At 39.3% G+C, this 17507-nt stretch overlaps 1 protein-coding gene across 8 annotated transcripts in view; it reads left to right on the top strand.

The window, feature by feature from the left end:
• Positions 1-545: 545 nt before the first annotated feature.
• The window catches only part of LOC119017199 (myocyte-specific enhancer factor 2D homolog), a 30140-nt gene continuing 13178 nt past the window's right edge, over positions 546-17507 (top strand). The window contains exons 1-8 of one of the 8 annotated variants that reach the window (XM_037093704.1): positions 558-793; positions 869-1172; positions 9701-10094; positions 12421-12624; positions 13519-13656; positions 14505-14721; positions 16468-16524; positions 17227-17408. In XM_037093704.1, the coding sequence (XP_036949599.1) occupies positions 10041-10094; positions 12421-12624; positions 13519-13656; positions 14505-14721; positions 16468-16524; positions 17227-17408 (852 nt within the window). In that variant the 5' untranslated portion in view covers positions 558-793; positions 869-1172; positions 9701-10040. Of the gene's footprint in view, positions 1173-9700; positions 10095-12420; positions 12625-13518; positions 13657-14504; positions 14722-16467; positions 16525-17226; positions 17409-17507 lie in introns of all 8 variants that reach the window. The other 7 variants (XM_037093705.1, XM_037093710.1, XM_037093703.1 and 4 more) reach the window with 7 other exon arrangements.

Genomic DNA, 17507 nt, shown 5'->3' with positions numbered 1-17507 from the left:
CTAATAAGTGTCTAAATGAGACTACAAAGGTTGTCGGGGACATAAATGTCACCACACCGGAGACTCACTGAGTCCGTCTTAACAGGCCGACTTTAGTTACACACAACTTTAATTTTAACTTACCAACTTATAGAATTTATATGACGTGACCACAGGGTAGTTTGCTTAGAGTCTAACGTTAGCTTTTTACTTCTAGCAATTAAATAAATAAAAACAAAACAAAACAAAACAAAACAGGGTGATGCTAACTTCCAGGATTGCCTGGAATAATATTTTTATGTAGATTGGGGGTCCTCCACAAGGGTCAAGAACTCAGGCCCCTGTAGCTTGTTAATCCGGCCCTGTGCTGGATAATGAATTAATCACTTTGTGTGTGTAAGTGGCTTCATGTGCACATATAGTAATAGAATCATGCTATTGCACGGTTTATGATAATATCAGATTTTTTTTAAATCATCGTCCTCACAGCTGATTCTTTAATATCTCCCCACATTAATTCTGCATAATGTCAATTTCATCGGGCTACTGTACGTCATGATGCCATAACGTCTGATGGCATGATACTACGAGGTCTGTGAGAGCAATTTGGACGATTACCGCCTCACAAAGTCCACATTTCCCTCCTTTGACAACCGTAAACAGGCCTTAGCGGACGGTTATGTGCCGCTTCCACGGTTGTGGTGAAGACAGACGTGAAAAAAACAAATGGCCTAGCGGGTTTCTCGTATGGAAAGCAGGCAGGGCACAGTGGGGCTACAGTGACATTTTCCCCACATGCAAAATCATGCAAAAGGTAAATACTGAAGCGGAGGGATACAAACACTATTGCAGAACATGGCCGTCACCTCCGTCATGTCCTCTCTCGCAGAACGTCCCACTTCGACGACACCGCGCTCTGATTGGACGAGGGGCCCGCACGTCAGCTGCTGATTGGATCGTCGACGGGTCAATCACGGGCTAATGTCAATGACGTTGATCGTACACTGGGTACGCTGTATCGCCTGGGTGGACAGTATAGTTACTTCAACATTAAATGGAATAAAATGCCGCGGAGTTATGTAAATAGAGACGTTGCTTCAGCGTAATTAATCAGTGCTCCTTAATTAACACGGGTCGCCTTCGGAGCCGTTGGCTGCTGGCCTATTTTCGGGTTTTATCAGCAATATTTCAGGGTAAGTGGAGTGATACATTTCCTTCCTGCGTCTTTTTTCCTCGCACAGGGAGCAAACCTGCCCGCTTTATTATTTAAATACAGCAAAGTAATAACCAACACCGAGCTGGTGTGTATTTTAAAGACGGAACGGGCGTGATTTGAGTATAAAATGTCCGTAATGTGGTTTAAAAGTAGTGCGTGTGTGCTCCAGCCCGCACAGTCGAGTTATATGGAGAGTGTAAGGAAGGTAATGGCTGTCGGTCGACTCGTAACTTGAAAATTGTGAAATGGCCTGTGTGGAGTAGCTCGTCCTCTGCTCTGGGGATCAACCCCGGCTGTCGTGTCTCGAAGGAGGCTTTTTCGGTTTGGTAAAATGGGCACACGCGATTTTGACAGCAGTCTCAGCTCCCCAACCTGTCAAATTAGATCCTGTAGGGTACCTGTCTGCCGTCAGTGGGCCTACTCTGTCTCCAGGCTCCCCATCTGTCATGTTTGTATGTAGGATACGGACGAGCTCTTGCTTCCACTTTTGTTTTTTAAGAAAACAGAATGTCATTTTAAGCTCATGTGGACTCCACATACCAGATCTAACATGGTCAGTAGTTTAATGACATTAACGATACACATAACAGACCTTTTGTTCAAAGCTCTTCATCCAGCTGCCTTTTTTTTCACATCAGCCTCAGTAAAAAAAAAAAAGAAAAAAAAAATTACATTCTCAAGCACTGATTGTGTGTTTGTGCAGAGATTTTGGAGATTTTCTTTCTTCTAAAAAGGACACATATTATTGATGCTAATTCCAGAAGTGGTGATGCTGTTGACAGGCAAAAGGGCATCTGCATGGCCCCATTTACTGTACCTTACATACCTTAAGTGCAATCCATGTCAGGCTCAGTCAAATTAACACAATGATTATGGCTTATCTCGGGCTATATGTATTCAAAGGCTGGAAATCAGTGCCGTCCCAGGGTAGATACCATAGCTGCCGGGCTAGAAGTAGGCCAGTTTGACAGGGTGATACACCACTGTGTGCCGTCCCTGCAGATGGATTCACATCAACATCTGTAGATGATCGAGAGCAGAGATGACACATTTCCAGCAGTATGTGTGTATTTAACTTGCTGCTGAATCATTGTTTGTTTTTTTAAGTCAGTGCTACAGATGGAACTACAAAAGATTTTATCACAGAATGGATAAAAATTTCAGAGATAACAGTGAACATCCTCACATGAATTACTTGAAAAAAGCTGTCAAGTTTGCAGCAAAAAAAGTCCTGTATTTGATTTCCTGAACATTTTGATGGCTGAAGCTTGTCATTGTGACTCATTGCATTTCTTGCACATTTTATCCCCCCAAAAACAATATGTATGTATGTTAATCCTGTGGTTTACAAACTAAAAGCTCACTGAGATGAGGATAAAAGCATTTATTTCTCCTTTATTTGTACAGGAAGACTGTATGATATATGATTTACTTATTTAAGATTCTTTGATTGTTTGTTTTTCTCCAAAATAACGTGTGTCCTACCTGTGATTTAATAAAGATAGTTATTTCCCAACACAATTTAATCTTTAAGTGATTCCAATTTGTTTTAGTATGATTTTTTTTTTTCAGGTTTTTATATTGAAGTTGAAGTCGGAACATTAGTTAATGAATCGCGATTATGTTCAACAGAATAATCGTAACATGAAATTTTCATATCATCCCGTGCCTAGCTAAAGCTCAGATATCCAAGTCCCCAAATTTAATATTGTTTGCAAAGATTTCTAAGTCCCATTCCTCTACTCTCCTCACAGCAGCATCAACACATTGGCTGCCCAAAAGGCCTGCTATCATCAACAACAAGTATTTTATTAAAAATGCTTAAAATAACAGTGTTGTTTAAACTTGCAGTTCCTATGGGTAGGTCTTTGAGCTGACAAAGCTGGGAGTGGTTGCCAAGATGAACAGAATTAAACCAACCGAGGGTTTCTCAAAGTCCACAGCAACAATTCCTTTAGACAGCTTGAATGATTAGCATCATTTTGTGTATGGGAATTCAATATTTTGTCTCTCTGGTCAAATAAAGCCTAAGAGATATTTGTTGTAGCAACACGCATAATTTTTAAATTAAAAAATGGCGATTATTGAAGCAACTTATCTTCAAAATCAAAGGGGATGGACCAGCAAAGATGAGATTAGATTGAAATAGACGTATATAAACAGAAAGGAAACGCAAAACACTTTTTATCCCCACACATTTACATATAAATGCAGTTGAGCAGTGTTCACTCCAAGTTTCAGTCCTCCGTGTTGGAGCAAAATACTGCAGGAATGTCTATGTTGTGTTTCATTTAAATTCTTGTTATGGTAAATCTTGGACATTGACTTCTGCTGAACTGCCCTCTTAGGGAAGACAGTGATTATTAGTCAGGGGCTTTTTTTATCTGGTTATTTGTATCAGGAATATTTGCTGGAAAAAATATTTGATGGAAAAAAAACTGTCATTGCGATACTGGGATATGAAAAAAATGCAATTACTGTATATTCACCAGATAACTTGAACAGAGCCACTTGGAAATTGTTTTTCATTCTAGAATAATTATGGTGTTTTTGTGTTGAGTGCATTTGATCAAACCACCAAACTAGGGCCTGTTTTGTTTGATGAATTGGTAAATCAGTTGCTTGCCACTCACATGGAATAAACTCCCACTCTCCCAAGAACTCTTCAATCAGATTAAATTCTGTTTTATTAGACAGGCTTCCCTTGTAGATTATTCATGGTGAATGTGAAGTTTTCCTTTTGTATCAAGCAGCATGACAGGTTTGAGTTGATCTGCCTTACTTGGTGGTGTACATCAATTGGCAAGTGTGTTGCAACTATTGTGCATGTGTGATATGATGTATTGGGCTGCCCAATGTGACATATTCACATAGTCCATCGCATTTCAGGTGGAGTAAGGGATTCTGGAGAGAGATGGTTTGAGTCTTGTTGAGTCTCTTTCCCAGGGCATCAAATATCAATGATTTTAGTGAGTGATGCACTCAGCAGGCTCTGTGAATTGTTTCTAATATCAATAAGCACTAGAATTTATTGAAAAACTTATTCAAAATAGAAAGTGTGTAGCATTAGAAATTATAGTTGGTTAAGTAGTTGATTGACAGAAATGAAATCAAACTATTCTTGATAATCAAGTCATTTTTTTAAGCAGACGTAACAAAATCATCTGATTTCTAAATCTCAGATGGGAGAATTTGTTTTTGTTTTTTTCCCAGACATCTGTGAAGGTATACAGAATATATCTTTGTGTTGAACCCACCATTGGGTAATAAAGATGCAGCCTTGGAATCTGGTATGTTATGTTCTCACATTCTATTGACAAAACAGTCAAGAAAATAATCAGCAGACTAATCGTTCATGAAAACAGTAATTAGTTACAGATCTGATAGCGTGTAGTTCTTGTAGGTCACATGAATATATTAATCTCTCCTCACTACATGCTCCTTTTTATCGTCAGGTGTAAGGTTGATACAAATCAACTCTGTCCATGTTTTGGGGAGCGGAGATGGAGCCATTAAGACTGACCTAAACCCCCTGTACATTTGAGGCTCTGACCATTTATCTCAGGGCTTTGGCACATTTCATTGGCTAGAGCATAATCCGCTAAAGGTCACAGCCACTAATTACACTACTCCAAAACAGACAGATGCCTACCCTGAGCTTGATTGTGCTCCCTCTCCTTCATCAGAAGAACAGTCAAGGGTTGCATAACCAGCACTTGGATGATTTGAATACCATGTGCGTATCTCACTTTTCACCAGAGTCACCAAATTCCTTCCCTCTTAAGATAATGAGGCAAACCTGGTCCAGCCAAAAAAAACATTCATTATCCACCATAATACACCTCTATCTGGTCTTTTCTGATGTGTCTTTAGATTGACTCGTAAAATGTCTTTTCTTCCTCTGTGGCGCACCGTATGTCACTGAGCGAGCTTGATTTGGCTGGATGCGATGGGCTCAGTTTTAGCCAAGCGGCGACCTCATTATCTTTGGCGTCCAATCAGTCCTCCGGCCAGCTCCTAATTGAGCCATCAGCGCCTTAAGGGGGAAGAGGAGGGATGAACGTGTCAATTACAGTAATGAGGGGGCAGCCATGCAGAGGGCAGTCAGGGAGAGGAAGGCTAGACAGAAACCTTGCAGTGTAGCCTCATTCTGATCAATTCACAGATAATCAAAGATAAAATTGTACCCTGATAGTGGCAAAGACTGTAAAGTCAGTAGGGAAGAGTGGTTTTCATTTTCCCCTCTAGCCTTGGGATATTTCTACATGTGTTGTTGTTGTAATTGTCTAGAGTTGGTGCCTCACAGTTAATGAAAGATATATGATGGTGTGAATACAGATATAATGAATGAAAATTCCATCGCAGCACAGCACAAACCACATCATACATCATTAAATCTTTGGAGTATTGGGTTTGTTTTGTAGACTGTCTGTATAAAATGTTGCTTGTATTGAAATAAGAACTGCTGTAGAAACATCTTGCAAAACATCTTTTTTTTTTCTCAACTATACTTTTGCTTGTATCTAGAGGATACTGAAGTATTCTAGGGAGGGAATTTTTTTAAATAAATTATCCATATCAACCGTATGACAACACTTTGAGTTGCTAATTTCAGCTAGTAGAAGCTATGATATAGTGTGGAAACAGCTAGTCAGTCGGCATAAAATGTATCTACAACTTATTAGTTCATCTTTGTAAATCAAGCAAATATGACAGTAAGATTGCTCTGTTCATGCAAAGCTGGCAAAAGTGAGTATTAGCAGTTTTTATTATCTGTTTACTCCTGTAAATCAGTGGGTTTTTAAATTTTGGACTGACATCCTATAGGGTTCTCTTATTTTGTAAAGATATGTAGACTAGAAATCACTTGTAGGTTGATTACATGTCAGAAAACAAATAAAAAGAGGCAGAAAATGTTTTCCTTTTGAGAAGCTGGACCTGAAAATGTGTGGTAATCAGTAATCCAGATACAATAGGCTGACTTCTCAGAACATGTCATCACCAATGTTGTTAAAAGTGTGTTAAAAAAAAACAAGAGATGCACGATCCAACTTTTCCTTTCCCAGTACTGATATCTCAACTCAGGATATATGCTCTATAGTAATGATAGAATACCAGTTACCTCTTTTTTCCCCTCAAAATGAAAATCTGTGTACCTCCCTGGAGTGATTTTTGTAGTATGTAGGATAACATTATGCCAGGGATTACTAAAGTGCCAAAAGCCTAGTTGGTGGACAGCTGCAGCTCAATGAATAGCGATAGTGAAACCCGGAATTTCTATAATGATATTGTGGTAGAAATCAGACCCAGTAAGGTCAATATTCGTGCTGATCCCTATCTGGCATATTCAATCCATGCAACCATGGTGAAAGCTAGTTAGCGAGCTGGCAAAAAAATCTGACGTATTGGATTAAATGGTCGATACAGATCCAACCAAATCACCAGAATAAATGTTGATGATGTATGTGTCTGTAAACCACCAATATTTTGAAACTTTAGGTTTCTTTATGTTGCAACTTAATATTTCTTTCAATTTTCAATTTTTCAATGTTGTCCCAATGCTGTGCCTATGATCGGGTTATGTTTAGACACAAAAAACATTTGGCTGTGCTCAGGAAAAGATCACGTTTTGGTCGCTACAAACATGTCTTAAGATATACAAAGATTTTGGGCAAAACAGTCTTGTTACCACAAACAGGACTGGAGATGCCCCAACTTCCCATCAAAACCTTCCGTTTTTTTTCGCTACAACCATTGCTGGAAATTGTCTTGACGTCTCCCTGAAATGATCCAGTGGTGTTATACTTACCAATGTTGAAAAAACTGCGGTCACTGGCTTGGCAACCTTCTCACCTGTAACTCAACCACCTTCCCCTCCACTTCCTGATATGACCGTCATATCATAAATATGTAAAATGAATGTGATATGACATGTACTGTGGAACTGTCAGTATGTTATATGGACACATACAAATGGGAATGTGTCAGTGGTTCCTGTAAAGTGCCAACATTTTATCCTGGCGAGTGGGTTGACAGATCCTAGCTAAACCTAATATGCTGGATTTTATTACAGCTTCTGATTAATTCTCAAGCTGGACACTCTCTAAAGTGTTGAAATGTGGTTTGTGGAGGCCCCATGTGCACTCCACTGGCGTTTTCATTTTTTCCATCTGGCCTAACAACAATCCCCAGGAAAGCACGTACATGTAGGGTCAAGGCTGGAGGGAAAACTTAACACAATTGCCACTGAGCTGAGTCTATGTGTAAGAAGGAGAATGGGTTTTAGGAACAGTGTCAGGACAGCTATATTATAGAGTAATCAGTCAATCTCTCTTTCAGTAAAATGCCCATTATAATGTCCCAGAACTCAAAATGTTCTCTTCAAAGTCTGTGTTTAATCAGTCCAAGAGGCAAAGATGTCCAGTTTACTATCACAAAGGAGAGAAAAGCAGGAAAGTCTCACGTGAGAAGCTGAAACTAGGTCATGTTTAGCTTTCTTGCTTGAAAAATGGCTGAAATGATTGATCAATTATTAAATAGCTACCAGTTCCTTCTTCTTCTTCTTCTTCTTCTTCTTCTTCTTCTTCTTTTTTACGTGATTGGCAATAAATCAACTGTTCTTCTCAGCTCCATGTAGTGCTTGATTTAATGCACCAGAGCAGCCACCCTAAATGTAAAGCATCAGCATCATACCTGAGGGCATTTAACTAACTGTTGGAGGTGGAACTGTGCTTATTATATGATTGACTGTACAGCCGTACTGTAAACCTAAATCACAGTGGTGGACGTGTTTAAAGCTCTCCTCTTGGGAAGGATATGTGCAGTTGTTAGTGTTAATTTTGATGCATTATAATGAGATTAAATCACCTGTTTTAGATATAGATCCACTTTCCCTTTGCTGCGTAGTGTTAACTGTGACATCAGCATCGTTATATCTTGATGACTACCATTTGATTAACTTAATGCTGCTATAGATGTATTTCTAAATCTACATCTTTTTGACTAAGGTATTTAAATTATCTACACTTTCTGTAACAGTGAGTCACAGATTAATCAATTACCTGTTAACTTTTCAATGTATTTATTTATGCCTTCACCAAGAAACCGCCGTCAAAAAGCCACTCATAGCCACAAATAATGCTCAGAACAGCACCAGACTTCAGCAACACTACAAATAGGGTCACTGCACATAGTTCGAGGCATCTAACATCTGCTAGCTTTGGTTTCAAATATATATCTGTAACTCATGCAGAGGTAGCAGAGTCATTTGCTCTTTATTCTCATTTCTCATTAACTAGTCTCTGTCCTTCATGGCAGGGTGAATATCGGGTTATGGCCGTTTATAAAGAAAAGAAGCAGTGACTCAGCCTGCACACAAAGATGACTCGCCAACATCCAGTACTTCCTCCAAGGATGTGTGTGAAGCTGTTTTAGTCACTAATATGCCACCTCTGATACCATACAGCTTTTGACTGCAAATAAACACTTAACCTGTGCTGTGATCACACCCACGTGACTTAGCCTGGGATTGTCTCTCAACATTTGTGATTTAATAAGAGTCTGTCTGTTGACAGTGAGGCATTCAGTCAAAAATGTTTCAACATTTGTTTTTGTCTGACTCTAATTCAGGAACAAAATCCATACAGATTTATGGGCTCGTAGAGAAGACTTGACCTTTACTTTTACCATTCAATCAGTTAAGCTTTCTGTTTAAGTTCTCACGCTGTCCATCTTGAACCATGTTCACTGACGAGCCGATTTATGTAGAGCTGTTTTGATTTTCCTTCAAAGAAAAATGTGATCGATTGTTTCAGCGCTGTCAGTTAAGGGACTGAAGTGTCATACTTGTGTAAAAAAAAACATGCTGCTACTTTTTCTGATTACTCGCACATTAAAGTCTAGGTTTAAGCATTTGATAATCTATTAATCTCATCCATCGATGAATCAGGTTTAGCATGAATTACCCAAAGAGATGTCCTCCGATGTCTTTTGTGGCTGGATCATGTTGAGTAGTTATAAGACATCATCTGCTGTGTTTATCAAACACTTAAGCTATGTAACTGGAGGCAGGATATTTTACAGTTTGAAATTAAAATTAAACTTCACTGGGAATTTAATAATTTTGAATAACCCTAAGCATCCTCTCTGCATTTTAATCTCCATGAAAAGGATTAATCAATTAATCAGGACAATAATGAGAGATTATTCGATAATGAAAATTATCATCAGACAGTGGAAGTGCATTTAATCTGTGATTCTAGTGTTGGCTAGATTGACACCTTACTTGTCTGTGACCCCTCTGCCCTCATAATCAGAAGACATTGTTGTTTTCGTTGGTCTCCAGTGAATACACTTTAACATCATAGATCACACTGTCCTTTTCTTTTTGTCACACAATAAGAATATTGTATTGATTTTGTTCCCCCTCACGTCTCTTTTTTGATGTGATGAGACATGAGGGATGTTTGAGTAACCTTTCTGTCTCTCTCTGTGTGTCTGATGCAGGAGACGAGTGACGTCTTTCTCACCACAGCAGCTGCGGGGAAGTTTTGTCACTTTTGTCCCTGTTGAACAAGCAATGAACTGAGGACCTCCACTCCTCAACGCCGCACATCTCCACAGCACCAGCTCTTCATCCTCACAGCCTGTCAGTTGAAGGAGTCGACGACGTCGCCACATCTGGACAGAGAAATGTGTGTGCGTGTGAATGATCGGATGCATGACTGTGTCTGAGTGTTGCTGGGCTGTAGTACGAGGTCGAAGGCTGCACTTCCTCTCTCCCCCTCCGAGAGGCACTTCTCCACGTGACTGACCGTGACTTTTGTCTCCACACCTGCAAAGCATCATGGGTAGGAAAAAGATTCAGATCCAACGAATCACCGATGAAAGGAACAAGCAGGTGAGTGTTTCATTATTCTGACAATTACTCTTCTGATTAATCAGAGCAAAAACATTTTACGTGTAAACTGTTCTATATTTCATGGAAATAAACTTCAAGACTTTTTGATACCAGCTAAAGTGTGTCTTTACTGTGTAGAGAAAATGTTAAAATACCGCAAATTGAGATTATGTGATGAGATTAGTAGTCCCTTCTCTTATTCGTTGCCAATTTCCAACCGTTCTGTTTAGATAGTGTTGTGTGGCTGTTTGTGTGATAACATTTAACACCTGAGAGCTTGTATGACTTTTTCTCTCAAAATAAGTTTCAGCAGAAGTGTTGTTTTAGATTTGAAACTTGGGTTTTGTATCAGATCCAGTGTTGAAAAATGTCAGCCACCCCCACTATGACAGTTATTAAGTGTTATTATGGCAAGGACAGCACTGCTTCATTGTCTGAGGTCTCTTTATTCTGGACATCTCTTTAAAATTTAACTAATGTAACTAGAGTATCTTACATATTTCTTACATAACATAGTTAGATTTAAGCCTGGTTTAAAGTGGTAAAAATTAAGATGATCAGCCATTTTCCATAGTGGTTTAATTTCAAAATAAAAGCCTTAATTCCATAACTCTTGGTGAGACTTGTGTTACATTGCTGGATGGATCATTGATTCTCCTTTAATTGATCTGGTTGGGTTCCTTTTTATTTGATATTTCTCTAAGTTTTATTCTAAAACAATTTCAATACTTGAAACACTGCGTTTATGTGTTTCCCTCAGCCAGTACTGTCTTGACATTTATTATTTTGTCATTTTGCTCTAGGTTAATTTTCATAAGTTGATACAACAAAATGGATGCAAATTAAGTGTAGAGGAAATTAGCGATTCGTAGACATGTTGAGCTGATTAAACAGTCTTGAAAAGTCAATTTTTAGCTTCTCTAGAGCTTTTGATCACATCTACATCCATCCAGATGCGTTTTTGTTGTGGAATTATGAAGCTCCAAATTAGACTTATCATAAATGTTTTAAAATTACAAGCTAAGTTGACTGATGTCAAACTGTGGTTTTTGGTACTCAGGTCCAGAGGTTCTGTATCTTTCACTACCAGCCTGAGGCACCGAGCAGATTTTAGACCTGAAGCTGTTCTGTTGTTGTATTTGGCTTTCTGCTTGTGTCACTGTCCGATTCAATGATACACATTTGCTGCAGAGAAGAGTCTCAAGTACTCCAAAGCAGGCAGTCCTCGAGAATTTGCCTTTTTCCGTTCATTTTGTTGTTTCCTCACTTCATGAGGCTGCCACCACACTTCACAGTAGGGGTGGTGTTGGTTCTGCCAAACAAAGTGCTTTGTATCACAGCTGAACAGTTTGATTATGGTTTCATCACACCGCAGAATATTTTCCCTCATGCACTCGGTCCTCCACATGTTTGGTATTTAATATCCAATCACACTGTCGTCATGTGTCATGTCTTTTCCACGATTGCCTTTCTTCAAGCACAGATTTGTGAAATGCTGCTTTGATTTTTGCTTCTTTAAATAGATCCAGCTCCTCCCTGACCAGGGTCTTTCTTGTTTTCTCAGTTGGGTCGGATGAGTAGTTGGACAGAAATGTTAATTCAGTATTTTTGGGGATTTTCCCTGTTATCACTGTTTTTGTGAACCACCAAGAATGTTCTATTTTGTTTCTTTTAATTCTAATTTTATCTCCACACAGCTCTGGCTGTAAACTCTGCAGACAGATCCTCAAACCATCTGTACAATAAATACTGAACATGCTCCAATTTAAAATGTATGTTAACTTGTTGAGACATGAGATATTTAGATGAACTGGTATGCAGCATAATTTAGTTGATAGTGTCAATGAAACATGGATAAATTACTTTAAAAAATATGTGCCAAATACAAAAATGTAACTTTGATTCCATTTAAATTCAGGTTTTAACTACTCATGTCAACATTTATACTTGCTCAATGAAAAAACAATTAAAAAACAGTCACGTGAGAAGAGGTTGTCACCATATCCTGTCTGCTTTTGACATCTATTTGGCACTTAAAAGGAAATTATTCCCATTCATCATTAAAAAAGCGGGTATTGGTACTGGTAGCAATGTGTTAAGCCTGAGAAAGCAACCCGAGAGACTGGAAAACAGAGAAATGTGATAAGAGAAAGTCGCACATCTGAATTTGCGACCCTCAATGAGTTTTTAAAACGACAACAACTTTGGAGTGACAACACTCCTGAGTCCGTTATTGTCACCTTTATTATTTAATTTAACTTAACTAAAACGTACATACTTCTTCTCTCTGTCCCTCTCCTCTTCTATCTTTGCTGTTTTGTCTTAGGTGACATTCACAAAGCGAAAGTTTGGCTTGATGAAGAAAGCCTACGAGCTGAGTGTGTTGTGTGACTGCGAGATCGCTCTCATCATCTTCAACCACGCAAACAAGCTGTTCCAGTATGCCAGCACTGACATGGACAAGGTCCTGCTCAAATACACAGAGTACAATGAACCTCACGAGAGCCGAACCAACGCAGACATTATTGAGGTAAATGTGTCTCTTGGTGTTGTTTAAATTCAGATCATCCTAAAATGCTCTTTATTATTACAAGTAGACTTTACCCTTAAACAAACCAGAGATGTTGATCAGTATTTATGGGCATTACCAGCTTCTTATTAGAAGTGAAAGTCAGAGAATCAAATGGAAATCTGGGAGAAAAATAATACAGAGAGACAGAACAACCAACTGAAAAAAATGCCCCCCGCCCATGTTCAATAATTAAAAACTGTTCCTCCGAGTCTGTGAAAAATCATTTGAATGCACCGTTGTGTGACTCTATCCAGACACTTGGGCTGGCAAATCTGTAAAGCTCCCCCAGTAATGACTCTGTTATTTCTCCTCTCTTGTGTTCGTCGCAGAGATCAGTGCCCAAAACAATCAGAAAGCCAGCTTCCATCACTTTCATCGATTAAAATGACATATTAATGTTAATTCCCTCCCCTTTCTAACTTGATGGCGAGCCAGAATAAGACTCATTTGTCATTGGGTTTGTCTGCTCTGCCGTGCAAGCTGGTGTCTGTGGACTGCCAAAGATTGTTTGTGAGGGAAAGAAGCATCACTCTGTAACACCCGGGCAGAGTGTTTTAGTAGTTTTTATAGTCGTCACATTAGTTTCCTTAGTTGCAATCTTCCAGTTTACACTTCTGTGATATCATATCAATAATTCAAGCCTATCAACTTCATAGTTTTGAATAAAAACCTTTTTACTTTTTGGATCAAATAGTTCTTGAAAAAATAAGGTGTGTCAGATTTAGAAGGCGCTGACTGTTATTTCAATGTCTGAGATACATATTTAACGAACATTTCTACTTAATGATAAGTATCAGTCAGCCAATGTTAAAAGTGCTCTAGCTCATTTTCTTTGTTATTTTACATTCACAGACTTTGAGAAAGAAAGGCTTCAACGGCTGTGACAGTCCAGAGCCAGACGGTGAAGACTCCATCGACCAAAGTCCCCTAAATGACGACAAGTACCGCAAGACCACAGAGGACCTGGATGTTCTCTTCAAGCGCTATGGAGTGAGTCCTCTGATGCCCGTAGTTAGTCTGTTGTGATAACTGTTTGTTCTGCTTCTCTCTTGCCTGCAGACGTGTTGGTAAAACATTTGTCTGTTGTTATTCAGTTTGGCTCAAGTGCCTACAGGAAGCAGCTACTGGTGTGAAGTTCCTCTAACTGGTTGTTTCACACTTTTTTTTTTACAGAGTGCTAAACACAAGACTATAAACTTCAGATTACAGAGATAACAGATGTAGGGGCAGCTTTTTGACCCCTGTTATATCTGGCCATATTTCTTAAGGCAGATTTCAAGCGGTTATGGAGACTGCATTGTATTTTGAATTCTCTTTGACACATCTGAGCATTTTGTTTCAGTTATTTTTCCCTTTAAGGACTAAATGTTAAGAGCAGGAAAATCCATGAATATTTTCAAACAAATGAATTTAGGTGGCAATTGGTTTCCCAAATATCAGCATAAGTTAGGAAAAAAAATCAGCCTTCAAGAAAACACATTTAAAGTGATAGTTTGGGTCTTTTGATGTAGGGTTATATGAGATACTTAACCCACTTAGTGCTTTACCTGCAGTAGATGACCATCAGCTCTCCCCTTGTCTTAAGAAGCAATGCGTAATACCGAAAAGGAAGCAAAGCTTTGATTGCTTAACAGGAAAGTCAGGAAAACCATCTAAAGAAGGGCAGGGTTATGGCAGGGTTAGGGTTAGGGCAGGGTAGCGACCTATGTTGAGGAATGTAGTGCCAAAGGAAAAGGCTGTCTGACGGCAGTGTAAAGTAGCAAAAATGATCAAGAGAGCAGTGACTAGTTGTTGTACGAAGAAGACGAAAAGTAAAATTCTCTCTTCCCGCTTTGCAGCAGTCGACCGCTCCGCCCCAGACGTTCTCCATGCCAGTCACGGTCCAGTCGTCCAATCAGAGCACACTGCAATTCAGTAACCCTGGCAACGCACTGGTAACTACCTCCTATGTAACATCGTCGTCGCTCACGGATACCCACCTCCTGTCGCCACAGCAACCGGCTCTTCAGAGAAACACGGTATCTCCGGGGTTGCCACAGCGACCAGCCAGTGCAGGTGAGTGAGTGTGACAAGAGTTGTGCACTCGTTAGTACCACCGGAGACTGACTGAAAATCACTTGCCAACTCTTCATGGATTTTGGTCAGAGACATGAAAAAAGAAAATAAACCTCTTAAGTGAAGATTTTGGCTACAGCTTGAAGAAAAATGTGACCTCTACTTTGATGCTTCTAGTTCTGCATTATAAACTTGTCCTTGAAATCTATCTATCAATACATGTGTTACTCTTTTATAGACCAACAGAGGGTATTGTATGTAGTGCTTATCTTTACATGTAAAAAGTTTCTCAAGGAGCATTGCACATTCCTCTGTACTGGGGCTGCTTTCCAATACCCATACTACCACACTATTGAGTATTTTCGGAAAAGATCCTGTCAAAGGCCACAAGGAGCTACTTGCTTTATCTTTTTTGTGATGCAAATTCCAGCGAAGATGAGTAAATTCCTGCACAGTCTTTTCACCTCTGCACTTATAGATTTCTTTAAAAGGTTGTCATTTCGGTCACAAAGACCTTTCCAAGACATCATCAACAACAATAAGTCTGGAGAAAGGTCTTTCTGACTGAAAAGGTCGACCTTTTTAATAAATCCATCAGTGCAGAGTTTAAAAGTGTGTGCCGGAATTTACCCTGTCTTTGCTGAAATACCAAAAATAAAAGAATTACCGGGATGTCCTCCTGCAACCAGTTGTAATTTGCAGTCTGCAACCAGCATGCTTTTCTGGCTGTTCTGACCCATCAACAGAGAGCTGCCCAGAGAGCACAGACATACCACAGCTGTTGGGCTGCGTACGAAATGGCAAGAGGGTCAAAGAAAGAAGTACAATGTAATGAGAAAGTAGAATACGATTTGACTTTTGTCACAGTCCACTTCCAACTTGGCAAAATGTTTTACTTTTGTATTAACTTCTAAATTACTTATTTATATATTTATCAATCAAATACTAAGCAAAATGGGTGGGAGACAAGAAGTGTGCCTTTTAATCACCTTTGGCCCCATTTACAGTCATTTGAAGTGTCTGTATGTATTTAAACGTATGTGGGGAAAAACACAGATGATATTTAACACACTTTTATTTATACAGTATATAATCACCTATAGGTTCCCTGTTGGCCGAATCTCAAATGGGATTGCAATCTGTTAGGTGGTTTTCCTTAGCTATGTGCAAATCATCTGTCCTAGACTCATGACTAAGTGTGAACAGGGCTTTATCTATCTTTTTCTTTTTCTGGATTATGACTCAAGATACAACGGTGCACAATGTATGTGTTGAAATACAGGGTTGCATGCGCTGATCTGTACTAAAGAGGCTCTTTTGTAAGAAGGAATAATAATTAGAATCAAAAGAGTAAAAACAGAACAAGTAAAATCAATATGTAAAGGATAACAATTAGAATAAAAAAGATCTAGTAGTTAAAATTGTAGTGTGTAGGTGGGCTAGACACACATGATGAGTGTACATTAACATCTATGTACATTGAGAATTTGTTGAGATTGAAAGCTTACTGGAAACAGCAGCTGACAAAACAAAGTCCTTCAGTAGCTGTTGAAAGAGATTTTGATTATTTCCTAAATTAGACTTTTCAGGGCTGCAGCATGTTTTATGCCAGAACAATTTCCACTACGTCATTTCTTCCTTCTTTTTTTCTTATTTATATTTCTGTAAATGTCAAAGCCTCCAGTGGCTTCTAGTGTTATCATTCGGTATTCTATCCATCTCATCCTTTTTCTCATCCTTTAATAGGAGCTCTTCTTGGAGGCGACTTGAATAATTCAAATGGAGGATGCCCAAGTCCAGTCCGTGAGTACTCCTATATTTGCTCATATCATGAGTTTGCTTTCTTGTTAGTAAGACTTTCTTACAGCCAAGTGTTCTTGTGGTATCTGCTCTGTATTAGAGTATTTATCCCAAATCCTTTCCAAGGTTTCCTCCTCTCCTCTTCTCCTCTGCATCATCTGTGGTTGTGCCTCAGAAGGGGATGCCACCAGTAACATCAACAGACATGCATGGGATTCCCTGCACTTCCCCTAAGACATGTAGTCCTGTTTCATAATTCACCTTTTAACATTCATTTTTCTCAGGTCTGTCTTTGCACAGGAAAATGTTTTTGTGCGCTTAATTTCCATCTGTTATTTAGAGTGAAAACACCTTTTTAAGGTCTTCTGGCTCCAAAATCATATTTATTATTTCAGGCAATATCTCAAAGAAGACATCGCATATGATTTCAGTTGAAGGAAAACGTTTTTCTTGACATCCTGGCCAATAATCACCAACACAAAATTATTCTGAAGTCCTATGTTTGCTTTGAAAACAGCCTTATTCTGTCGATGTTGACACGTGTTTAATTCGGAGCGTCGTCGATTAGAAAAACAATTTGCTTTAGAGGATTTTTTTAACACAAATTTGAATTTCACACACAATATTTGCACCCTGCTGTCTGCGTTCACCTGTTTGATTTTTCCTATTGATTTCTGTCCATTTGCACCTCTATCACCCCCGCAGCTAATGGATACACCAGCGCCAGGGCCTCCCCAGGCCTCCTCACTGTTTCCAACGGCAACAGTCTGGGGAAAGTAGTTCCGGCCAAGTCTCCACCCCCACCTCCGAGCCCCCAGATGGTCAACAGCCGCAAGCCAGACCTCCGAGTCATCACCTCACAGGGGGGAAAGAGCCTCATGCAGATGGTGAGCTTAACCAAGCCGAACTTTTGTAGTCCGGTTGCTTTAATTAACATTTTAAACCTCATCCACTGAAAAAAATGTGACTTTTTACCTCCGTAACAC

Source organism: Acanthopagrus latus, chromosome 3, assembly GCF_904848185.1.
Source record: "Acanthopagrus latus isolate v.2019 chromosome 3, fAcaLat1.1, whole genome shotgun sequence".
Taxonomy (NCBI): domain Eukaryota; kingdom Metazoa; phylum Chordata; class Actinopteri; order Spariformes; family Sparidae; genus Acanthopagrus; species Acanthopagrus latus.
This window is presented reverse-complemented; position numbering and strand designations above follow the sequence as displayed.